At 30.6% G+C, this 27204-nt stretch overlaps 2 protein-coding genes across 3 annotated transcripts in view; both read left to right on the plus strand.

Moving 5' to 3' along the window:
• Positions 1-12015, plus strand: part of slif (cationic amino acid transporter slimfast) — a 35182-nt gene extending 23167 nt beyond the window's left edge. The window contains exons 4-12 of the mRNA XM_088265297.1: positions 1102-1257; positions 3916-4020; positions 4650-4936; positions 6100-6337; positions 6604-6706; positions 7352-7503; positions 9089-9237; positions 9872-9980; positions 11718-12015. Coding sequence (XP_088121423.1) covers positions 1102-1257; positions 3916-4020; positions 4650-4936; positions 6100-6337; positions 6604-6706; positions 7352-7503; positions 9089-9237; positions 9872-9980; positions 11718-11893 — 1475 coding nt within the window. The 3' untranslated portion in view covers positions 11894-12015. The remainder of the gene's footprint in view (positions 1-1101; positions 1258-3915; positions 4021-4649; positions 4937-6099; positions 6338-6603; positions 6707-7351; positions 7504-9088; positions 9238-9871; positions 9981-11717) is intronic.
• A 2893-nt stretch (positions 12016-14908) lies between these two features.
• Positions 14909-27204, plus strand: part of RfC3 (replication factor C subunit RfC3) — a 32938-nt gene continuing 20642 nt past the window's right edge. For both annotated transcript variants that reach the window (XM_088265278.1, XM_088265279.1), the window contains exons 1-4: positions 14909-15025; positions 15128-15192; positions 15276-15403; positions 16009-16171. In XM_088265278.1, the coding sequence (XP_088121404.1) occupies positions 14991-15025; positions 15128-15192; positions 15276-15403; positions 16009-16171 (391 nt within the window). In that variant the 5' untranslated portion in view covers positions 14909-14990. The remainder of the gene's footprint in view (positions 15026-15127; positions 15193-15275; positions 15404-16008; positions 16172-27204) is intronic.

Below are 27204 nucleotides of genomic sequence, written 5' to 3' on the forward strand. Positions count from 1 at the left end.
CTCACTCCTTTCAACAACGTCATAAATCAAAAAACTTGATTTTGCAGGAGATCGTTTTTAAAGTTTAAAAATAGAATGAAATGTTATATGGTAAAAATAGATATCAAGCCACTTGTTGAACTTTTTACTGTGCAACAAATCTTTTTAGGTAAAACCTGAATGATTGTTCTACATTTGAAAAATATTTAGTATTTTTAAAAAAATAATTGAACAATACCTAACTAACTAACTAACTAACTAACCATCACGCCGCTTCCCCGCAGGGGTAGGCAGAGAGAATAGAGCGCCACACCACTCTGTCCTTGCAAACATTCTTCGCCTCTTCCACGTTCATGCATCTCCTCATACATACCCGCCGATTGTTACGACTCCTAACAATATTTTTTATAACACTTTCAAGTATTTGGCATACCTGATCGTGCCATGTTTTTCTCGGTCTTCCTCTGCTTCTTTTCCCGCTAACATTCGCCTCATAAATTTGTTTTACCGTTCTTTCCTCACTCATTCGTTCTACATGTCCAAACCATCTCAACACACCTTTCTTAATTTTATCGATAATGCTTATCTCAGCTTTGCATTCCTTCCTTATTTCACTATTCGCACATCTATCATACATCGTTTTGTCAAGCATTCTTCTGAGAGATCGCATTTCGACTGCATTCAGTCTACTTTCATCCTTCTTCAAAACCTTTTCTTCAAAATGCAAAAACCACACTTTCTGCCATGTAGCGGGTAAATATTAAGTTAAAAATATGCCGCTTTTGCTGGGATATAGAACATTTTCTGAGCATTCCAAAAATATCACAACTGAAAATTGACGATTTATGATATATGACGTTGTTGAAAGGAGTGAGCGATATATAAGATCCTTAAACCCATCACTTGAAATGACAACTTGCTATAATATGCATATTAAAACTACTGAATCGGTCCAGATCCAAAAATATATGCAGATAAAATAGAACTCATCTGTTTTTGCAAACAATCTTCACCAAATTCATGCATTTTCTCATACACACCCGCCAATTATCCAGACTCCTGACCTGACCACGTCCAAGTGTTAAAAGTACTTTACCAATTTATTATTTTGATTTTTTTCAGGAACCGCCAGCGTTGCGAAAGGAATGAGTAACTACATAGACGCCCTAGCCGGCAACTCTATGAAGGAAAGTTTCCTTTCAGTCATGCCTATAAACATCGGTTTCTTGGCCGAATACCCCGACTTTTTTGCTTGCCTCCTCGTACTAGTCATGTCAAGTAAGTACAAGTGCATAACACTTTTATTCAACTGAAAGTATCTATGATTTCAAGCAACAGAAATAGGTGATTAGCCATTTGACAGTTGATTTTGGCGAGAATATTCGTCGCTGCAAAAAATCGTCACCAATAAGTCTTAATAAGTCTACACAAACGCCGCTCGAGTTAGTCAATAAAAATAAATTATTCAATACATTTGGCTCGAGAATTTTGTATATTTATTTCTTAATACATTTATTACCTTTTTTAAATTAAGTTTTACTTGGTAAATACCTGGTATTTCTTAAATTCTGTTGTGACACGTGTTCCGATGTATTTCGCATCATTTTCAAATACCGCATCATACGGTGTTTGAAAATGATACATTAAAACACGTGCCACAATAGATTTTTAAAATAGCAGCAAAAAAAAAACAAGTAGGTAAAACTAAAATTAAAATTGGATAGATTTTACCACGGACTGCCGGATCAATTGTTGAAAATATTTATTTCCTTTTTGATGTTTTTTTTATTTTTTTTTATTTTTCCTCACTCATACATATTTTTTTAATTATATTATACTATCGTACCTACTTATAATACAATTTTTTGTTGAAATTAAATATGGATGACTACTACATACAATAAATATATATATATGTGTCTATATATATATATAAATATATAAAAACACCCCCCCCCCAAGGGGGGTAAAATAAATTTAAGTGATTTTTTCACTGTCATATTTATTCAATATTACCCTGGACTGGGTACCTGAAGCGGAGGGCTTATCACCTTTCCTTCATGTGTAAACCATCAAGATAACACTGCGTTTATATGACGCAGTGCCCTATGCACCATTGGGGTGCGGATAAGGGTTTTATTATTATTTATTAATATATATATATATATATATATATATATATATATATATATATATATATATATATATATATATATATATATATATATATATATATATATATATATATATATATATATATATTAATTAAGTATTATATTTTAATCATGATTTACTCTATTACTCATTCTCGCGTCATATAGTCGTTCCACAAGTCCCAACCCAACTTACCACGTTAATCTTTAGTTTTGATGACCAATATTTAACGTACTCGAAGCATTAACAGGCAAGTTATTAAAATATTCATTGAACTCCTATCAATTAATTTCAGTACAATTTGAAAGGTTTAGCATTGAAATTGTTGTTTCCTGAGATTAAGTCAAATTCAAGTGTGGTACTAGCAGTATTAGTAGTTAATATGTGTATCACATGACCGCGGATAACGAAAGATACTGTATTTGCCTAAAGGGCTATCATCAAGGGCAAAAAAGGTTCAAACACCTTTGATACTTCCTGTTACCAAAATAGATAAACTGAAACATAGGTTACGTTTATTTTAAATTGACCTTGCTAATAAAGGTCCATGGTAGACGTTTACTATCTCAACACTTGTGTATAGATTCTATAGCCATTTTTACCGGCTTATCTTCTCCTTACAAATATCGTATGATCTGCCTTTTGTTTGAGGAATATAATGAGAGTTTTCAGATTGTAATAAAATATATCAAATGGAGTCATTGTATGTTTTTATTATTCTTTTAAAAGTATTATTTGTTCAGCTTTCTTATAAAGATCTTTATCATGTTCTCAGTGTTATTGACTTATGATAATACTTTTGGAAAAAACAGGTTTTTCATACTTTATGTCTTTCTTTTGGAAAAATCTAATTTGATAAAATATATTCAACTGATGATATTTGAAACATTAACTTAGCGATTTTTTTTTATTGTATAAATATACTTATATATACATTTATATATACATATTTATATATATATATATATATATATATATATATATATATATATATATATATATATATATATATATATATACATATATATGTATATATATATATATATATATATATATATATATATATATATATATATATATATATATATATATATATATATATATATATATATATATATATATATATATATATATATATATATATATATATATATATATATATATATATATATATATATATATATATATATTTATATATATATATATATATTATATATATATATATATATATATATATATATATATATATATATTTATGTATATATATATATATATATATATATATATATATATATATATATATATATATATATATATATATATATATATATATATATAAATAGCTTCGAAAATCTAAATATAATGTATACAGTTTTATAATGTTGCGGAATGCATCGAAACATGCATTAAAATATATTTAAAGAAGTATTAGTAAGTATTTACGACGTAAAATTTAAATTAAAAATGCTTGCTATAAATATTTTTTTAATATTTATAGCATTTGTTTTGTGGCATATTTTGTTTTAAAAAAATGTTATGTTGGTATTTAACCACTCACCGAGGGATAATAAACTAATGGTTTTATGAGTGGTTGTAACTTACTCTTAAAAAGTATAAATGCTAATTAAAAACTATATTAAATTAAAAATCTACCGAAAGAACTGATTGTTATTTTATTTGGAAAGGATGATATTTTATGTAAAAATAAAATAAAATTGATTGACGGCACCTAATATATATTTATAGATTTGTAAACTTATTTCACATGTTGCTTATTTTTAGTTCTACTTGCCGTTGGAGTAAAGGAGTCCACAAGAATGAATAATATATTCACAGTACTGAATTTGGCAACCGTTATTATTGTTGTTGTCTCTGGATCTTTCAAAGGTAATAAAAAAATAAAACGTGATTTTTTTAAAACATATAAGTATATTAAAGTGTCTTAAGTAAGCTTTATTTCGCCTTATTTTGATATATGAGTCGGAAATAATAAATAATACTAGTAAATAAATAAACCAAAAAACCTATATTCTTAAGGGAGACCTCGCAAATATTTGATTCATCAAGCGACCGGTCCTGCGAGGGGCCAGAAGTGTCTTCACGAATATTTTTTTGTAAATTTACATACAATATAATTATTTCTTTTTACAATATATATTAAAAATAGTTTTATAGATAATTTTACCTCCTTACCTTTCAATAACTCTTTTATTTGCATAACCATATATTTATTACGAAGAAAAACTTATTCATTCGGTACAAAAGCGGTGTTTAAGCAAAAAATTCATTTATATTAAATGTTATATGGGTATATAAATAATTAAGTTGCGGGCTATCGATTATCCCGCCTCAAAAGTAACGGTTTTTCGGTATGATTTTTCTGGAATTGAAACCAGTGTAAAACAGTGTGAATAATAACAACTAACGGACACTGCTAGTCAAATAACGATAAGATAATACCTTTTAAATATAAATCAATTATATGAATTAAAATAAGTAAACCCTTTTGTTTTTAGCCGATGTAAAAAATTGGCAAATTTCGAAAGAAAACATAACAGAGGAATACCGCCCCATAGCCGGAGAGGGTGGGTTTCTGCCATTCGGGATCGCAGGAGTGATGGCGGGGGCAGCCAAGTGCTTCTTCGGCTTCGTCGGCTTCGACTGCGTGGCCACCACGGGGGAAGAGGCCAAGAACCCTCAAAGAAACATTCCCCTGTCCATTGTCATCTCCCTAGTCATCATATTTCTATCCTATTTCAGTATTTCTACAGTTTTAACGCTGATGTGGCCATATTACCTACAGGTAAATCTGATTGTTAATTTAGTCTTTTTTATGAAATTTGTGAGACATTGAAAAAAACTTAAAGATAAATAATCAAGAAAATATCATAATAATATTATCGAAGCATTTTGAAAGGACGCCAGTTCACACCCGATTTTTTTTAGAATATATCTTGGATTCATATTGTTTTTGACATCTCATCAAAGATGAAGAAGAATATGGATGTCTGGGCATTTACGGGGCTGACAACCGTCATAGGATGGTTTAAGTGATCACTTTACACACGTCTAACATTCACCAATTCTACCTTTGATTGACAACCACACTACTCAATTTCTTGGAAGTTTTATATATATGATTCAATTTTGAAATATTGTGCTTGAATCACAAGAAATTCACGAGAGGCATCTATTGGCGAGATGAAAGAAGCTTAAATAAGCAAAAAATTATATGAAAAATAACTCCTATAATTGGAGATAATTCAGATTTGTGAACTAGTATTTGGACACACTCAAAATGTTGTAAATAAATCAAATGGTCAAATTATAAACCAAAATAAAATAATTAAAATGAAAATGATATTTTCTGGCGATTCTCATGTATGTGATTATAATCCAGAATTCGGACCTCACATACTAATAAAAGAGTTTCTGAGTTGTCAAAAAAATAATTTTGATTACTCCTTAATTGAATGGTGTCAAGTTGAGGTTCTGTGGTTAGTGTCGTGGAATCTTGAGTCAGAATTTTTTGGTTCAAACCCACTCTACCACGATTTCATACCTATCGCTAATAATGGGCCGCTTAGGTTCACTTAAATACTGTGAAATTTAAGAGAATTTTAGCCAATAATAAAAAACACAAATATTTCTCTTTAAAATTATATTTAAATAAATTAAATTAAATCACCAATGAGAAGAATGGAACCATCCAGACTAAATTATATTTAAATAAATTAAATTAAATCTCCAATGAGAAGAATGGAACCATCCAGACTCCCCCACACCGCATTGTACGGCCAACCCCATGGTAGACGACTCCCGGGCAGACCACCAAAGAGATGGGCCGATAGCTGGGAATCGACGTCGCAGGAGGCTAATCCCTCTTAAAAACAGGCCGTAAGGCCTACAATAAGAAGAAGAAGAAGAAGAAGAAATTAAATCAATATTTGAATTTATGAATTTCAGGATGCCGATGCGCCATTTCCACATGTCTTCCAAGAAGTAGACTTGCCAGTGATAAAATGGATCGTCACCGTCGGGGCTATCTTCGCCCTTTGCACCAGCTTGTTGGGAGCACTCTTCCCTCTGCCTAGAGTACTCTACGCTATGGGAAAGGATGGTGTGCTCTTCAGGATATTGGCAAGGATCAACAAGAGAACCTTCACTCCCGTTCTGGCCACCATAGTATCCGGACTATTATCAGGTGATAAGGACTTTCTCACCGCCCGCATTCTTATATGCAGGGCTTTTTTCCATATAACGCTGTGAAACTGCATCCTGGCACCTTTTTTACAGATATTTTTTTACTTTTATCATTTTTACAAAGTGGTCCGAGGTCTAACAATCTCTCAATGCATGTTTGTGCTGCTCGATTCCGTTAGCTGCTAATTCTCGAACACATGTTTTGTTTATCTTGTTTTGTATACATAAAACTGATTAAAAATTAAAACTTAAAATTATTATTTTCAGGTTTGATGGCGACAGTCTTCAACTTGAATCAGTTGATCGATATGATGTCAATAGGGACCCTCATGGCGTACACTATTGTGGCCATAAGTGTCTTAGTGCTAAGGTGAGAATTGAGACTTCTACATTAAAATATTTAATTCTCATCACACAGTTCCTAATATGACACCTTTATTTTAAGGGGTCATTTAAAATTCTCATCCCACAATTCCTATTTTTATTCATTTACTTATAACCCTTATCTGCACCCAATGGTGCATAGGGCACTGCATCGAATTGACGCAATATTATCTTAATCATTACTTGCATGAAGGCAAGGTGATCACTCTTGCGCTTCAGGAACCAGTCCAGGGTAATATTAAATAAATATTACAGTGTAAAATCACTAATATTTATTTTCATCCCCGCTGGGAATCGAACCCGGGACCTCCAGCACGGTAGCTAAATACGCTGACCATTACACTACGGAGGCGGACATTTTTAGGTGTTATTAAAACTCTCATCCCATACTTCCTAAAATGACACATTTTTTTAGGTGTTATTAATAATTTTAGTCCCACAATTCCTAAAATAACACATTTATTTTTAGGTGTCATTCAAAAGTCTAATCCCACAATTCCTAAAATGACGCTTTTATTTTTAGGTGTCATTCAAAAGTCTCATCCCACAATTTCTAAAATGACGCTTTTATTTTTAGGTGTCATTCAAAAGTCTCATCCCACAATTCCTAAAATGACGCTTTTATTTTCAGGTACGAAGAAGACAGCAGCGGCAAATATTTGCCGGCACCGGAAAACTCGGTATCATTATGGACTGTCATTAAACAGTGCTTCAACTTCAACGGACTTAAATATCCAACCGATTTGTCATACAGCATTATAAAAGTCACTATTGTTCTTTTCTGTGAGTAGTTGATGTATTTATGGTAATTTTCGCTTCCGCGGTTTCGGTAACAACATGCAATCATTGCCAGATATGAGAGATGTAAACATTTAAATATACATACAGTGGCGTACATAGTTTTGATTCAGGGTAGGCAGTAAAAATATTTGATTGCTTTCAAACCATTCATCTTTGCCTGAAGAAGATATTTTATATAATACATACATGTGTGTGTGGTATTTAATGTGTTTTAATGTATTTTCAAATAGTACTCGTGTTTAATGTAAAATTGTGGTTTGGGTACTAACATATATCACTCACTCCTTTCAACAACGTCATAAATCAAAAAACTTGATTTTTCAGGAGATCGTTTTTAAAGTTTAAGAATAAGATAAAATGTTTTAAAAATAAATATCAATGCACTTATTTAAGTTTTTACTATGCAACTGATCTTTTTAGATAAAACCTGAATGTTTTTTCTCCATTTGAAAAATATTAAGTATACTTAAAATAATAATAAAACAATACCTTTTCTTCAAACTGCAAAACCAACACTTTCTGCCCTGTAGCGGGTAAATATAAAGTTGAAAATATCCCGCTTTTGCTGAGATATAATAGTACATTTTCTGGGCACTCCGAAAACATGAACAACCGAAAATTGTCGATTTTTGAAATATGACGTTGTTGAAAGGAGTGAGCGATGTATGTAAATCATTGGCAGATATGTACACATTATACAAACAAACATACATACAGTGTCGTGCATAGAGTTTTCATTCAGAGTAAGTCTATTTGCACCTTAACACGGCTACCACTTACCTATAATATGATTTTTTTGAATATGTATAGAAAAAATATTTTATCATTTTTTAACTCTTTACCTTTCAATAACTCTTTTCTTTTCAAACCCATGTATTTATTTCGAAGAAAAACTTATTTATTTAATACAAAAACGATGTTTTAATCAATTACGTCAAATGTTACATGGGTTTTAAAGAAAATTATGTTACGATTTATCATACATTAGACCTTTAAGATTCTCATGATGTTGGCCTGAACTGATCACACATATGCATTCATGAAATCTCTCTTGTAAATGTCATTAAATATGCCATTAGTATATGCCATTAGATTTCGATACTCATCTTAATTAAGAATAATTTATTTTCCTTTATAAAATAAAACAACTTTGTTTTAAATATTTATTTATTAGTACACTTTATCCAACTGGTTTCGACAAGAACCTTGTCATCATCAGGGTTTATGTACTAAATTCTAAAACATTGAAATACTCATAATTAATTACCCTTCCCTTACCAAAAACTTCCACGCACTCCGTACACCATATGAAAATATGATTTAAAAACTCCTAAATGTTGTTTTATTGTGCATTGCGTAGCGAATATTCAACTCCAAATGACAATAAAAAAAGATAAAGGTTGGATAAAGTGTACCAATAAAAAAGTGGTTAAAACAAAGTTGTTTAATTTTATAAAGTTTATAAAATCTACCACAAAGTATCTGCGAAAAACATTCAAGAAGGTTATTTGCCTTTTCACTGAAATAAAAAAAAGTATTTAAACGTATTTTTGTTTTCTTCTTATAGTTTTGGTAGCCATCGGATTATGCGCATGTCTTGTCTGGACCACTGGTGTTACTTACATAGTCACGGTAGCCGTCTTCGGAATCCTTTTGGTAATTTCGTGGACCATTATCACGAGACAACCGATGCAAGATGTCCAATTGACATTCAAGGTATTTTATCGAATATGTACTTGATATATCTAAATATAATATAAAGTGTTTATTTCTGATCAAAACCGCGTTTGATATTGCTACGAGCATAATATTACGATGAAGCGTTCAGGGAAAAGTCAAGTATCTAACAAAGGATATTTAGTTCCAGAGTTTCTCGGTTCGAACCCACTCTACCGCAATTTGATACCTATTTCTAATAATGAGCCGCTTAGGCTAACAGAAACAGTGTGAAATTGAAATATTTGTGTAAATAATAAAAACACAAATAGTTAAGGTATTAATTGTTTAACAGAAAAAAGCTACCCAAGCTTTTTCGTTAGAACTTAATGATAAATATTGATTTCATTAATTGATTCGGCAGTCACTTTGTGGTAAAATCTATCCATTTTTAATTAATGTTTTACTTAGTAAATACCACTATTTCTTAAAATCTACTGTGACACGTGTTTCGATGCATTCCGCATCATACGGTGTTTGAAAATGATGCGGAATGCATCGAAACACGTGTCACAGTAGATTTTAAGAAATAGTGGTTTTTACTAAGTAAAACATTAATTAAAAATGGATAAATATTGATTTTTTCAACACCCTTATCTTTAAAATACACAACATATTTTTATTTTTCTTGTAGGTTCCCTTAGTTCCTCTTCTTCCTTGCGTCAGTATCTTGATGAACCTTTACTTGATGGTCCAACTGGACATACAGACCTGGATACGATTCCTCGTGTGGCTTGTAATTGGTAAGAACATTTGAATAAATGTGTTCAATACATGTTATTTATTACAAGAACTTAAAAATGTCTTCTTATTCAAACCCTTATCCGCACCCGATGGTGCAAATATATTGCTCACTCCTTTCAAGAACGTCATAAATAAAAAAAACGTGATTTTTCAGGAGAACGTTTTTAAAGCTAAAAAATATAAAAAAACAATTTATTAAAAATAAATATCAAGCCACTTATTGAACTTTTTACTGTGCATCAGATCTTTTTATGTTAAACCTGAAGGTTTTTTTCTCCATTTGAAAAATAACTAGTTTATTTTAAAAAATTATCAAACAATACCTTTTATTCAAAATGCAAAAACAACACTTTCTGCCCTGAAGCGGGTAAATGTTAAGTTAAAAATATGCCTCTTTTGCTGGGATATAGTACATTTTCTGAACATTCCGAAAACATGTATAACTGAAAATTGATGATTTTTTTATTTATGACGTTCTTGAAAGGAGTGAGCGATATAGGAAATATTATCTTTCTATTTTTTATTCATTTCCATTTAACCAGACAGCCACAACGATGAGTCCGCCCACTAGAATTAAAGTTACGTACGTAATTAAAGCGTAAACTTCAAACCTGGAATACCATCCCAGTACAACATATCTTTATCTTTAGTTACAATTTCTTATATTTTTCATTATCTGAATTAAGCTCACTTATATACATATTGAGTAATGGGAAATGCATTTTTCTGTAAATTCCATTCGTAATCATGATAGCAAAAATAAATATAGATAACACTTCAAGCGTTTTTTTAGCTTATGGTGTTTTTTTTTTAACTATTTATTATTATTATTGTGAATTGATCATACAAATAAAATTAAAAAATAAATTAAATTGAAAGGAAGAGAACAAAGTATTTAGATGAGATTACGACATTTGTACTTTCTCAGATATTAAATTTTAGACTGCCGAAGCAATTAATGAAATTATTAAATTTTAATTTCATTAATTGATTCGCCGGTCACTTTGTGGTATCTATCCATTTTTAATGAAGGTTTACTTGGTAAATACCACTATTTCTTAAAATCTATTATGACACGTATTTCGATGCGGAATGCATCGAAACGTGTTTCGATGACACGTGCGATACAATTGATTTTGAGAAATAGTGCTAATTACTAAGTAAAACTTAAATTAAAAAATAAATTTAAAGGTTTGATCACATTGACCGTTACATTAAGACCCAACATACGTTATATGGCATATTATATATATATATATATATATATATATATATATATATATATATATATATATATATATATATATATATATATATATATATATATATATATATATATGTATATATATATATATATATATATATGTATATATATATATATATATATACATATATATATATATATATATATATATAATATATATTTATATATATATATATATATATATATATATATATATATATATATATATATATATATATATATATATATATATATATATATATATATATATATATATATATATATATATATATATATATATATTATATATATATATATATATATATATATATATATATATATATATATTATATACATATATTATATATATATATATATATATATATATATATATATTTATATATATATATATATATATATATATATATATACATATATATATATATATATATATATGTATGTATATATATGTACTAATTTCTTGCTTTTCCAGGTTACGCAATTTACTTTGGATATGGAATCCACCACAGTTCTGAAAAGGAATACCGGAAAAATTGCGCAGAGTCGGCTGCCCAGATAAACGATGCTTTTCAAAATTCTGCCCCACCGGATTATAACGACGCATTAGATAATAAATATGTTGTAAATAAGCAAAATACACATTTTTAATTCGTTTATTTAAACTAATCACGCTCAACTGGCAAAAGAAGTCGTAGACTTCATGTAAATTGATAAGTATATCAGGTAATCACAAAAGGTTGTGATGAAAATATATTATATGTTTGGAAAAATAATAACCCAATAAGGAATTATTTTAGCTCGTCAATAATAGAAAATAATTATTTTTACTATAAACTTTAGACTCCAGTATGAAAAACTGGTTACAAGATAGTCAGGTTATTGAGATTCTTGCGAATATAGGTCGGGTTTATGAGATTCTTTCGAATAATGGTCGGGTTCATGAGGTTCTTGCAAAATAAAGGTCGAGTTCATGAAATTGTTAGAAAATGTTATACATAGTTAGGGTTTATGAGATTCTTGCAAACATAGTTCCGGATTGTAAGAACATGGGTCGGGTTTAGAATAAACATAGGCCAGGTTCGTGAGATTCCTTCAAATATAGGTCGAGTTCATGAAATTATTGACAATATAATAGGTAGGGTTTATGAGATTTTTGAGAAAATACATAGTTCCGGATTATAAGATCCCAATAAATAAATTTCCGAGTAACCGGAAGATTACTCGGATATTACTCAGTATTATTGCATTCTTAAAATTAAGAATTTTTATATAGCTCACTTGTAAAATAATTTACATACTATTATTTTGGTATATATATATGTATATTATTAAGAATACTTTTATATATAGGGTCAAGGTGCCGACAGTGGATCAACCTTTTTTTGAGGGGCTGTAATTTTGTAATGATTCAAACATAAAAGCTAAAATTTTGCATCACCTTAGCTTAATTATCATATTTTTGTAATGCATTGTATTATTTTAGATTTATGAACAAAATAAAAAGCTACAGAGGTTTTAAATAAAAATGGGGAATGATCCACTGTGTACCTACATATTTTAAAAATATTTAAAATTTGTTATTTAGTTACCTATAAAATTTTTTTACTCATTTATAGGATTTTCATTTAATAAAATATATGCAGCCTTGAGGCACCATTTTACGAAAATGGCGTTATATAAACTATTCAAAATTATTACTTATTATTTATTATTGAATAAATCCAAAAGCTTTCTTTCTGACAATCACTGGATTTGGTAATTATCTTTATTTTTATTATTTAAAAATATAGCATTTGCGTTCAATATTTCAATTTAATGCTTTTTCGGGGTTAGTTAGTTTTGAAAAAATTGGAATCAAGTTGTGCCAGTGTGAAGGGCAAATTTAAAGTCACTGACTTTGAATTTGACCTAAAATTTGCTGAACCAGTCTATCACAAATCGATTTTTTTTAAATTATAAATATATTGTATATATATATATATATATATATATATATATATATATATATATATATATATATATATATATATATATATATATATATATATATATATATATATATATATATATATATATGTACACAAATATATGCATATACACTACATAAGTATTATAATGAATGATTGTGATAAAATCCTCGACAGAGGTTTTTGTGATTAAATAACTAAATGTAATATATTCATAGGTTTTAGGGTATATTATTTAGTAATAAATTAAAAATAAATATTTATGGAAGATTTAATTCGTGAACCATTCATTTTAAATCATTGACTAAAATTTATTTCTTCTGTAACATAGATAAGTAACTATAAGTAATAAATTCATATTATAATTGTGTTACGTTTTCCCATAGTATAACTTAAAACATCAATCAATTGTAAAACAATCCATCCATCTGTTGCAGGGTTTTATATTAAAAGGATTTATAAACTATTATTAACTTATTTCATTTTATTTGATCTTACTCTTATTTTTTAAATGTTTCGTATTTAAAATATGATCGAAAAAATATCACGTTAACTATGTAATAAAACAATATTAAACTCTTCACAAGATTAATTAGCAAGATTGATTAACAAATTTAGTAAACATCACAGTAGTTGATGATAGTAAAAATATTACCGTTTGAAATCACTGCTAAATTCTAAGTAAATAAAACGAATAAGTGCTAATTTTTCTATTACTATCCTCAAAATATTATCATCCTTTCCAAAAAGTGTGAATATATTTCAATTGTATACAAACATGTTTAAATATATGTAATCTGTAAAAAATAAGTACCTACTTACGAAATGACAATATTTGAACAAAAAATATTGAGACTTTTATTATGTACCATATTTACCATTTTTAAAAGGTCATATTTGTTGCCAGCGGTGATCATAAGTTTTAATAACTGAATACTTATTCTAGAATGAGTATTACCTACCTATTTATAATGTTACTTATGATATCAAATAAAATTTGTATTGATTGATTTTATGTAACTTTTGTACTAGAAAGTAGACTTTTATATCGTATGATAGTGTATTTGTTTAATTATATTTATTGTGATATTGATTATTGTAAATAAAAATATTACAAAAAACAAATCCCTTTATTAATGCTCCCAAAAATTTTAATATGAAAAAAGTGATGACTAATTTAATAAATTATTTTATTTTTCACCAAAGTACTAAGGTATTGAAGATATTGAAGGTGTCGAAGATATTTATTTTATCAATTATTTATATTTTTTAAATCAGCTATTTTAATGTAACCATTTTCATTATTTGTTGTAAAATAAGTATTTCATAGATACATTTAAATAGACAAATATATTTTCTTTTACAATTCTAGAGTCTGCTTCGATCTCAATTTCCCGGCAAAAATGGTTTTAATGGAATATTGGTTTTGCCACACAAAGTTACATTTTTAAAAAATTACATTCTTTGTGTTTTAAAAATTCAAAAATCAATACATCATTCATTTTTATCCTTGTCAACGTTTGCATACCGAAAAATAGTAGTTTTCTGAGAATCCCATTACCATTCGGAAAAATCGAACGTGTGTTGGAATATCGAATTCGGATTATAGACGTATGCTTCAAAGCTAACGATCGTTGTAGCGAAATATTCGTTAACTAACTGGCAACATTTCTGTAATGTGATTTATTTACGATATTTTTGCCGCTATTTCTTATGTCAGTTTGGTTGTCAGTTTTTGGCATCTTTTCGTGTTTTTGTAAAACTTTTTACGTAAAGTCATGACGTTGGGCGAAGCGAAAATCAATTTACCATGGTAAATCATCATTTTACTTTACACAAGCGTAATTGATAATGTTATATTATCTGTATGTATTGTTTTCTATGAAGAATTCTCAATATAAGGTTATGTTTCTAGGGTCGAGAAGTATCGTCCTGCAAAATTGGACGACCTCGTATCGCACGATGACATTATCAAAACAAGTAAGCAAATTACCAAATTAGTAATGGTGGTATTCAATAAAACATTGGTTTATGAAACTAATATTTAATATCTCTTTTTTTAGTCAGTAAATTCATGCAAGAAGATCAGCTACCCCATCTTTTGTTCTATGGGCCTCCGGGAACTGGCAAAACGTCAACGATTTTGGCTTGTGCAAAACAAATGTACACACCACAGCAGTTCAATTCGATGGTAATTAATTTTTTAAACCTCTTGTTTTAAACAAGTATCAATCTGTGTTAATAGGTTTTATTGACTGTAAAATATACAAGATTACTACTACTACTACTACTACCACCATCACGCCGTTTCCCCGCAGGTGTAGGCAGAGAGGATGGAACGCCACAATCTTCTGTCCTGACATACACTCCTAGCTTCCTTTACATCCATACATCTAGTCATACATGCCCTCCGATTATGCAGACTTTTGACACCACCAGATTTTAGGTTCTGATTGATCTGATCGTGCTAAATCTTTTCGTCCGTCCTCGTTCTGTCCTGCATTCACCAAATATATTTTCTTAGTCATTCTCTTGTTATCCATTCGCCTCACATGTCTATACCACCTTCAAGAACACTTCCTAATCTTTTCAATTATCCCTTGTTCAGCCTTACATTCCTTTCTTATATCTTCGTTTTTAATTCTGTCATACAATGATTTCCCACACATTCTTCTGAGGGAGCGCATTTCAACACATTCACTGTGCTTTCCTCCTCCCTTTGCTAGTTTCATAAAGAACAACAAGAGAATTAATAGAAAAATTGTGCTTTCATACATTATTTGTTATCTTTGCTAGGTTTTGGAGTTAAATGCATCAGATGACCGTGGTATTGGGATTGTCCGAGGGCAAATTTTGAATTTTGCCTCTACACGAACCATCTTCAAAGCCGGCTTCAAGTTGGTGATATTGGACGAAGCCGACGCCATGACCAATGATGCTCAGAATGCTCTGCGAAGAAGTGAGTGACTTTATAGTATTCTACTAACATTAACAGTGGAACCTCTCGTAACAAATAATTCGCATATCGAGCAAAAAATAATGTGAAAAATTTGTTCCCTTAGCGAGCGATATTTTGCATAATGAGTTAACCTTTTAACCGCGTCAACTTTGTTCCTGAGAGACGCCTGTACGCGAAACGCCGTTTTTAAAATGATTACTTTTATCATGTATTTAGTTAAGAAACGATTTATTTTCCTAAACAAAAAACGTTCAATGGGATTCATTGTGCCTTTTTGGTACTCTATAATACACTTGTGTCACATTATTCTTGAAATATATCATATAATATAAACAAATAAGATCGTAAGATAAATAAATCAAAGCACACATCATGTGTCACTCTTACTCACTGGCGATGTGTAGCCTCGAGAGTGAGACAGATATAGGGCATGTTTATGGCGCGGACTAATTACCGACGCAAGAAAAATCAGGGATCTGTTCTTTTATTTATCCTTGTGATATTACAAATTATTAGTCAGATATTTCAACAGATGTCATAAGGCCAAGGATTGACGTATTATTTTATCCAAAGTTCCACACCATGAAAAAATCCCTACAAGTTGAACTGAGGTTCGAAACTTGGAGCAAAGTAAAAACACATACGGTTATGTCAGCCGCGTATGGGGCATGTTTTATTAAAACACATACGGTTATGCGAGCCGCGTGGATCCGGTTAAAGAGAATGGGCAAGACCCTTTTTCGCGACATTCACTTGTGAGCTAGGACCGCGCCAGTCAAAAAGATAATTTTTTTTGATTAACAAGTGTTTCACTGAAGATTCCGGAACGAATTATGTTCGTTATAAGAGGTTGCACTACATTTAATTGCTGAACCAATAATTATAATTTTATATAATTTATTTTTGAACTAACTTTGTGATTTTCCATTTTATAATAAAAATGTAATTTTATTTTAAAATCACCATAAATATTTTATTATAACTTAATTATAATGTCTACCGGTTTCGAAGCTAACCGCTTCTTTATCGAGACTGATTAATACTAGTATTAATCAGTCTTGATAATGAAGCGGTTAGCTTCGAAAATGTTAGACATTATAATTAAGTTATAATTAAAAATTATTCAGTGATAAGATTTATAATTAAAATGTAACTTTGTTTTAAAATCACCATAAATATTTTATTATAACTTAATTATAATGTGTACCGGTTTCAAAGCTGACCGCTTCTTTATCGAGACTGATTAATACTAGTATTAATCAGTCTTGATAAAGAAGCGGTTAGCTTCGAAAATGTTAGACATTATAATTAAGTTATAATAAAATATTTATAGCGATTTTAAAACAAAGTTACATTTTGATTATAATTTTAGTTTTGTTTAGTATTGTAAGGTTGTTTTTATAATATATCGCACCATATTTTTAAAATATGTACTACCATTAGAGCGATTAGGACAGTCAAGGTAGAAGTGTAAATATACTCTAGCCGGCTCGAACAGGCGGATCGAAATCCCCCATATATGAACTTTAATTCTAATTAAGAGCTACTTACTCCATATTTTTTGTAATCTTAACACATTTCAGACGGGTATTTTTTACGCGTGTGGACCGCTGGCGATGGGATTTGATAATTATGTACATATAGTTAAGACCTAAACAAAAAGATTGGTATATAATATTCATATGAAAACATTGGATAATTCCTTCTTTTTTGGCTTTGAAATGAGGCCGGTGCAGAATGTAAAGATACCCGTCCTGTCCGAAGTGCGTTAAAAATAATATTTTATTTTCCCTTTTTAATTTTTATAATTTTAAATGGTTAAATGTTTCAAAAAATTGTTTTTGATTAAAAGCACAATCAATCTGTACCGCTACGTACTTATATATGAGCATGCTAATTTTTTATCTGCTAGCGACATGTTATTTTTTTCACTGTGTTAAATGTGGTATTATCATAAGAAGAGAGCGAGACAATAAGACTACTCCGCTTTCGTTTTATCCGATTTCTGGCTTCGCGCTTACCAATTCGCAGCATTCAGTCAACGCTTGACTGCGAGTTTGTTACGAGCTGCGTACTACGATTTCCATACAAATATGAACTTGGGTCTTTTCCCCCCTTTGGATCATGTACAATTTTTGGATGTTGAGTATGGGAAAGGTCAATCATACAATACCTGATTCAAAAATGATGTTATACGTAAGGTGTGAATCTTTGATATTTATATTTATAATACAGGCTATAAACTGTAGATGGCAGTAATTAGTATTACCTCTGTACAATACAAATGCTTTTATTTATGCCTATATAAGAAGTACATACTTTAAAAAACCAAAAGTATAAATATTTTTTTAACCAAATCACTTTTTTCTTGATTGTATGAAGTATAAATATGTATTGTTTTGCGAAAAAGAAATACGAATACTATTATTCTATTAGGTGATGAAGTGTCAAACTTACTTTTTTCAATATTTAGTATGCAAATTTAATGCATCATTTTTTGGTGAAATGTTTAAATAGAAAAAAAATGTGTCAAATGAAGAAATAAATGTTGGCAAAAGTCTTTCAAATTGTGAGAAATTTCTTCTATATTCATATTTTGGGGGATAATTTTTTGTATTGTAATTATGTTTCATTAATAAAAAAGTACCAATTTTTTTAATAGTAAAAATTTATAAATTATTTTTTGAGTAATCGTGATCTTGAACTAATAAATTATAAGTTCGAGGTACCCCATACACCACTTTGGTGCAAGCCAGAAGAAGAATAAATAATTTTTTTATTTTTTTATTATTTATTTATTTAATATAGTTACATTTTTAAGTACAACATAATACAATTTCTAAACATTTATATAATACATTTTATTTATTGTTTCGGCATTAACTTTGTGGTAAGACATGTTACAATGATTAAAATTATTAGTTATTATACAGACCTGAATGATGGAAGTTTAACTTCTGAAACATGTAGTCTATAATAATACTCAAGTGGTAAAAAACAAGTGTTTTCTTTAATCATTTTATATAATACATATGGCAAATTATAGTTTTAGATTCGCTGTGCCTCTCCAAAAAAGAAACCGAGCTCTTGTGCTTGGAGAGACTCAAGGTTTAATGTTTATATAAGTAATGGTATAATAGTCTTTTTTTATATATATTTTTTCAAGATTCATATGTAATGGGCATTGATTTTTTTCTTAAGAATTTTTATGTATTCCATTTTTTAAATTTCTTTAGGGAGTTTATTGAAATATTTAATTCCCAATTATTTGAAGTTTTGTTGAAATTGTTTAGTATTACATTTTGGAGTTGAAAAATCATTTAAGAATCTCGAAGATAATTTTTTTTTTAATTCAAATATTTGTCACCCTTTAGTAATTGAAAATATGCGTTTTTTTTTAAAATGGTTTCTATGTTTCAGAGTCAGTATGTTGTTGTAGGTACCTCCCCATATGTATATAATATTTATGAAAAACTTAAGGTTTTTATTAATGAGTAATGACCTTGAGACCATAAAGGCAAAACTAATGGTCAACATCCTTTTCTGCATTGCAGACCTTTGCTCTATACTACGGTTTTCTCACGCAAGTGATTTTAAAATATAATTTTAAAAAATATAAACAACGTTTGGCTGAAATTGAATATTGGATGAAAATTTTAGACTACTTATAAAATTCCTCCCCTAATATCACCAGTTAGTGGTTGTAATAGCGTAAACCTTTCCTTGGTCTTTATAAAAAAGGGAGTATCACAAATAATTTATCAATTTATAATGAGTAAAAATGTAATTGTTTTTTCTTCAATAACTTAAAACTCCTTAAGTTATTCAAAACAGGTAAAAATATATTTTAGTCCGCAATGGCAGCGCCATCTGTTTAACGTTACATAATACTAAACATTGGTCATGGCATACAGCGTGCTTCTTGACAGCTTCTATCAATATTTGAATGCAACGGTTATTTCATAGATTTTTTATATTTTCATTACTTCACGAGCATTGTGAAAGTAAATAGAGTAGAAATATGTGCTTTCTGTTTTATTTATTTCCCATTCAATTGGACTGAGCCACATCATCTGGTGGTTGGGGACAGCTAGTTTAAAATTTAAAATAAAAGCCTTCGTTATGACGTCAGCTCTAGAAAATCAATCAATTTTGAGAGCATCTATGTTGCTAAAGGATGCTGATGACTTTAACAATATATATATTTATTTTTTTTAAATGAAATATTTGTTTTTATTATTTACAAAAATACTTCAATTTCATTTTATTTCTGTTAGCCTAGGTGGCTGATTATTAGAAATAGGTATCAAATTGTGGTAGAGTTTGTACGAACCAAAAAACTCTGACTCAAGAGTCTGCGACACTAACCACTGGACCACAACCCGACACATTGCATTACATATTGCAAATATTGTTGATTCTTCCGGGCCTTAAGGAAAGTTTTCTCACATTCTACAGGTCCTCAAAGTGTTAAAAAAATTGTAAACTTACTATAAATTGACCTGCAGTGTTAACACAATGTTTGCAGGCAGTTTTTTCATCAACCCTGACTCTTATTATACTTAGACAGTCTGCAGCCCGACCCTCAGTATACTAATCACAAGTAACCGCAAACCCAATTCCCATCTGTAGAATGTTTTTTTGCCTCTCTCGCGCTCTACCAAAAGTAAATAAATAGAAAGCTTTTAAGCGTCTCCTGCTCCTTACCAACAGTAAGTAAAAGATGCTTTCAAGCATTTTCCGCAAGTAATGTGTAAAAACTGGACTAATTATATTATATCAATTTTTTTTCTTTCTAATATTATTTGTAGTGATATGATTAGGGCCAGCAGAATGTTTTTATTTAGCTAGAGACTTTTATCTGATTTTTTTTTTCAAGTTTGGTATTTTTTGGAGATGCCACTCTTTCGTCAAGAACCGCTGGAAAAGGTATGTCGTACTATAAATACAATGAAACATACCTTTTCCACGGTCTTGGTACTTCACCCTCTACACCAGGGGTACTAAACTTATGGCTCCATTGAATATGTTCACAAAAGTTGATGAAAAGAAATTGATCATAAAAATATAGAATAAATTCTTTTTAGTAGGTACTCTCATTATTTTGTCAAATTTGTGCATAGTGCGAAAGGATGGAGGAAGATGAATGTGGAAGAGGCAAATATTGGTGTGGCGTTCGTTTTTCTCTGCCTACCCCTGATGGCTTGATGATACTTATATATTGTTTATTGTATCAATTACATTTTCCAAAAAACGTGTTTAAGTACATATTGTGTATACCAAGGTATGATTTTTTTCCCTATCCTGTCTCATAGGTTTATTCAAAATTGACCATATCAAATAAATTCTATAACGAGTACCTACCTGATATGTGAGTAGGTACTGAATTAAATATGCAATCATCATGTGAACCTACTCAATTTTTCGTAATTCGTTTTTCAAATTGCAGTATTATGAAGTCTTCAAACACAGTACATTAAATTTCATTATTTCTTTAATGTTTTTCGCAGATACTTTGTGGCGCATTTTATAAACTTTATGAAATAAAACTACTTCGTTTTTAACCACTTTTTATTGGTACTTTTAACCAATCGGTTGTTGTCACCACCCGAGGGCTAAATTTTGAATGGGCTGATTTTAATTTTTTTTTTTTTTTTTTTTAGTTTTAAAATGTTTTGAACTTTATAAAACAAAAGTACTCTGTTTTTAACCACTTTTTGTTATATTATTTTTTGACATCTTATCAAAGATGAAGAAGAATATGGAAGTCTGGGTATTTACGGAGCTGACGACTGTCATAGGCTGGTTTAAGTGATCACTTTACACACGTGTAACATTCACCAATTCTACCCATTATTGACAACCACACTACTCAAATTCTTGGAAGCTCTATATATATGAACCAATTCTCCGTTGCTCTTGAATCACTAGAACTTCACCAGAGACATCTATTGGTGAGATGAAAACATGTTTTGTGAACAAGTATTTGGACACACTCAAAATGTTGTAAATACGAAAATGGTTCAAAATCTGCAATGCTACATACAGTAAAACCTCGATATAACGGACCTCTATTTAACGGACAAAAAAAACTCGCCGTGAACCAATTAACCCATATGAACCAATTCTGAAACATTGCTCTTGAATCACTAGAACTTCACTAGGGACATCTATTGGTGAGATGAAAAGCAGCTTTTTATTGAGCAGAAACTTTTTTATTAGTATGTGAGATCCGAATCCTGGATTTATAACATGTACATGTTTTACCCTGATAATGAAAAAAAGATTTAAAAATACCAATTAAAAGTGGTTATAAACAGAGTAGTTTTGTTTTAAAAAGTTCAACAAATTTTAAAACTAAAAATTAAAATAAAATTTTAAAATCAGCTAATGCAATATTTAGCCCTCGGGTCAAAAGTTCGTGACCCCTGGCGTAGAGTCACCGTGACCAGTTGACCCGTGGCTAAAGTCACGACTGTTTGTATACAGTCCGGTCGCCATGGTGACCAATCCGATCAATAACAGCGGACAATGAACGCCGAATTTCGTACAAACTTAGATTTTATATACCCATTCGTGTTATATGCATCAATGTGGAAGAGGCGAAGATTGTTTGTTTACAGAGACATTTTGGTGTAGCGTTCTATTCTCTCTGCCTATACCTGCGGGGAAACGGCGCGATAGTAATAAATATAAAATTTGGGAAAAAAATCGATATACAATTTCCAGATACAATTAAAGATCAGTTATTCTGTTTTTTTTTGGAATTATCTAACGCCCAAATGCCAGTGAAATCCAGCTACGGCTTATGCAACACCGCTTTTCATGTTCCAAATTATGATCCAAATTTATACGTATTATTATTATTATTCTAACCCTTATACGCAACCAATGGTGCATAGGGCACTGCATCGCATTGACGCAGTGTTATCTTGATCGTTACTTAGATGAAGACAAGGTGATTATCTCTGCGGTTCAGAGACCAGTCCATAGTAATGTTAAATAAATATTAAAGTGTAAAATCACTCATATTTATTTTCACCCCCTTCCCCTTCTGCGGATGGAACCTGAGACCTCCTGCACGGTAGGTAAATGCGCTAACCATTACACCACGGAGGCGAACATTTTATGTTTTATAAACAATTCATAATTGTGAATGGGTTAACTCTGTATGTACAAAACCACTAATTTAATGTACCTAATTTTTGAGCGAAAATTTCGAGGCGAAATTCTCGCTTTTTCACTACCCTATTTTTCACTTCATAAATATCTATTCTACATATCGCTCATTCCTTTCAAGAACGTCATATATCAAAAATCGTCAATTTTCAGTTGTGCATGTTTTCGGAATGTCCAGAAAATGTACTATATCCCAGCAAAAGCGGCATATTTTTAATTTAATATTTACCCGCTACAGGACAGAAAGTGTTGTTTTTGCATTTTGAAGAAAATGTTTTGTTTAATTATTTTTTTTAAACATACTAAATATTTTTGAAATGGAGAAAAAACCTTCAGATTTTTCCTAAAAAGTTGCACAGTAAAAAGTTCAATAAGTGGCTTGATATTTATATTTATTACATTGTATTATATTTTTAAACTTTAAAAACGATTTCCTGAAAAATCTTTTTTTTTTATTTATGACGTTGTTGAAAGGAGTGAGCGATATGTTTTCCTGCGTACGTTTCCATTCCCATCGACGCGTGACGTCACACGTGCTTGTACAATCAGCGAAAGTTGCACGAAATACGAAATCGATAGCATCATTCCTGAGTGACCCCGATAAGTAATCTTCAGGTCAATCTATCGTAAGAGTGGGTGGACTTACTGCCTTATACCGCACCTCAAAGGTCAGGGGTCTAAGGTGAGGGTAGTCCTCATCCAAAATTATAACAGTCGGCTTATGAAAAGATTATCTACTCGGCGTTGATGGAATCCATTTTTAAGATAAGGAATAAAGTCACGGGGCCATTCTGAGAAAAACAAATATGAAAATATACTTTATTTGACATCTCATCAAAGATGAAGAAGAATATGGAAGTCTGGTCAGTTACGAGGCTGACGACCGTCATAGCCTGGTTTAAGTGATCACTTTACACACGTGCAACATTCACCAATTCTATCCATTGTTGACAACCACACTACTAAAATTCTTGGAAGTTCTATATATTATATATGAACCAATTTTGAAACATTTTTTTTGAATCACTAGAACTTCACTCTTTTGTCCGCCTCTGTAGTGTAATGGTCAGCACGCTCGGCTACCGTTCTGGAGGTCCCGGGTTCGATTCCCAGGGGGGTCAAATAAATATAAGTGATTTTTTCACTGTAATATTTATTCAATATTACCCTGGACTGGTACCTGAAGCGGAGGGCTGATCACCTTTCCTTCGTGTGTAAACGATCAAGATAACACTGTGTTCATATGAAGCAGTGCCCTATGCACCATTGGGGTGCGGATAAGGGTTTTATTATTATTATTAGAACTTCACTACAGACATCTATTGGTAAGATGAAAACAAGTGATGTGAACATGAGTTTTGTGAACAAGTATTTGGACACACTCAAAGTGTTGTAAATATGAAAATGCTTCAAAATCTGCAATGTTACATACAGTAAAACCTCGATATAACGGACCTCTATTTAACGGACAAATAAATCCGGCTAAATGTATAAAAAATAAAAAGATGCTGTTAATATTATTCAAGCTTAAATTCAAGTGTTCTGGCATGTAAACAATTTTTAGCGGCCATGTAAATCCCAAATTATGTCTCAAAACTTCAAAAATGCAATCAAATATTGATTCCTTTTTCAAAGCAGGATTACCGGAAGCAAGCTCGTCGATGCCAAAGGGCGTTTGTGCACTACACGGAATTTTACCGTCCGGCACTTCAGTTAGCGGTATAAAACGATGATTGGCTTGTGCTTTTGTCCATCTTTCTTCGGATCGGTGCTCTTGATCGGTGCGTGAACACGTCGCGCGTAAATTCGATCACGCTAAACTGTCTTTGTCGCTTTTTTTTCAAAACCGGACTGCCGGACGGTAAAATTCCGTGTAGTGCACAAGCGGCTAAACAGTAACATCACTTCACAACGAGTGTCCAGAGACAATAAATAGAATTTTGTTTGGGTTTTGCATTGTTTATTTATATTTAACCAGCCTTCATATTTTCAAAAATAAATGTTTTTTTTTTAAACTTATTTTTATATAAATGACTTTCGTCTCTAACGGACACCCCTCCGCCCAATTAGTCCGTTATATCGAGGTTTTACTGTTTTCTAAAAAGGTATATTGCACAGTTAAAAGTTTAATAAGTGGCTTGATATTTATTTTTAATACATTTTACTTTATCCTTAAACATTAAAAACGATCTCCTAAAAATCAAGTTTTTTGATTTATGGCGTTCTTGGGAGTGAGCGAATTTTGAATACGCCATTTTGTGAATACATTTTTTTTAGATAATTGTGAATATGCGCAAGTGTGTCTTTCATCCAATCAAGCTGTTGTTGGGTTTTATCTTAGAATCGCGTTAATTTATTTATGGGTGCATTAATTTTCAAGTCTTGCAAATTGTCTGCAGTAAGTTTTCAGGTGAATTGCCAATCAGCCGAGTGCTTTGGCGTATTTTCTAGCGTCACAAAGGGTGAATCCGGCGTGCGGACATTTAGTACACGTAGGGATGTACCTAATCCGGCAGCCGTGAAGTAGTATTACACAAAGTGAACGATGAATGATAAGGAGAGTGTTATATTACCATACCACAAAGTTAACTATGCTTTTAAAATGCAAAATAACAATATAATAAATAATAAAATAAAATAATAAATAAGTTTCATTAATTGATTAGGCAGTCACTTTGTGGTAAAATCTATCCATTTTTAATTAATGTTTTACTTAGTAAATACACTATTTCTTAAAATCTTCTGTGACACGTGTTTCGATGCATTCCGCATCATTTTCAAACACCGTACACGGTGTTTGAAAATGTAAACTGAAAATGTAAAAACATTTATTTGACCCCCCTGGGAATCGAACCCGGGACTTCCAGAACGGTAGCTGAGCGTGCTGACCATTACACTTCGGAGGCAGACAAAAAATTCTTACTTTTACTACACATTTATATTACCCTTCTTAAATAATTAATACCGTATTATTTTTTGATATCTCATCAAAGATGAAGAAGAATATGGAAGTCTGGGCATTTACGGGGCTTACGACTTTGCAACTCACCAATAGATGTCTCTAGTGAAGTTCTAGTGATTCATGAACAAGGTTTCTAAATTGGTTCATATATATAGAACTTCCAAGAATTTGAGTAGTGTGGTTGTCAATAATGGGTAGAATTGGTGAATGTTACACGTGTGTAAAGTGATCACTTAAACCAGCCTATGACGGTCGTAAGCCCCGTAAATGCCCAGACTTCCATATTCTTCTTCATCTTTGATGAGATATCAAAAAATAATATGAAAATAACTCCTGTAATTGGAGATAATCCAGATTTTCTGAACAAGTATTTGGACACACTCAAAATGTTGTAAATTAATACCGTATTCCAAACGATCAATTATAAACACAATATTGATTTATTACTAGGGCGAGGGAGTTATATGAATTTCTATTTTAGTCAATTAATCCGAGAGGTTTTTCTAAGGCTTTTATACAAATCGCCCGTCTGTAGCTCGTATTGACCTGCTTTTAATATATAATATCGATATAAATTGGCTAGGTATGCGAGTATAGGGTGAATTGTATAGGTATTTGTGGCCATTGTAAGTCGGGCCGCTGAAACTTAAAGCCCGTCCACACTTCGCTCACTCCTTTCAAGAACGTCATAAATCGAAAATCGTCAATTTTCAGTTGCGCATGTTTTCGGAATGCTCAGAAAATGTACTATATCCCAGCAAAAGCGGGATATTTTTAACTTGATATGTACCCGCTACAGGGTAGAAAGTGTTCTTTTTGCATTTTGAAGAAACGGTATTATTTAATTATTTTTTCAAATATACTAAATATTTTTTAAATGGAGAAAAAACTT

Source organism: Brachycentrus maculatus, unplaced genomic scaffold (assembly GCF_059751285.1).
Source record: "Brachycentrus maculatus isolate JH-2025_06_01 unplaced genomic scaffold, ASM5975128v1 h1tg000244l, whole genome shotgun sequence".
In the NCBI taxonomy this organism is placed as follows: Eukaryota; Metazoa; Arthropoda; class Insecta; order Trichoptera; family Brachycentridae; genus Brachycentrus; species Brachycentrus maculatus.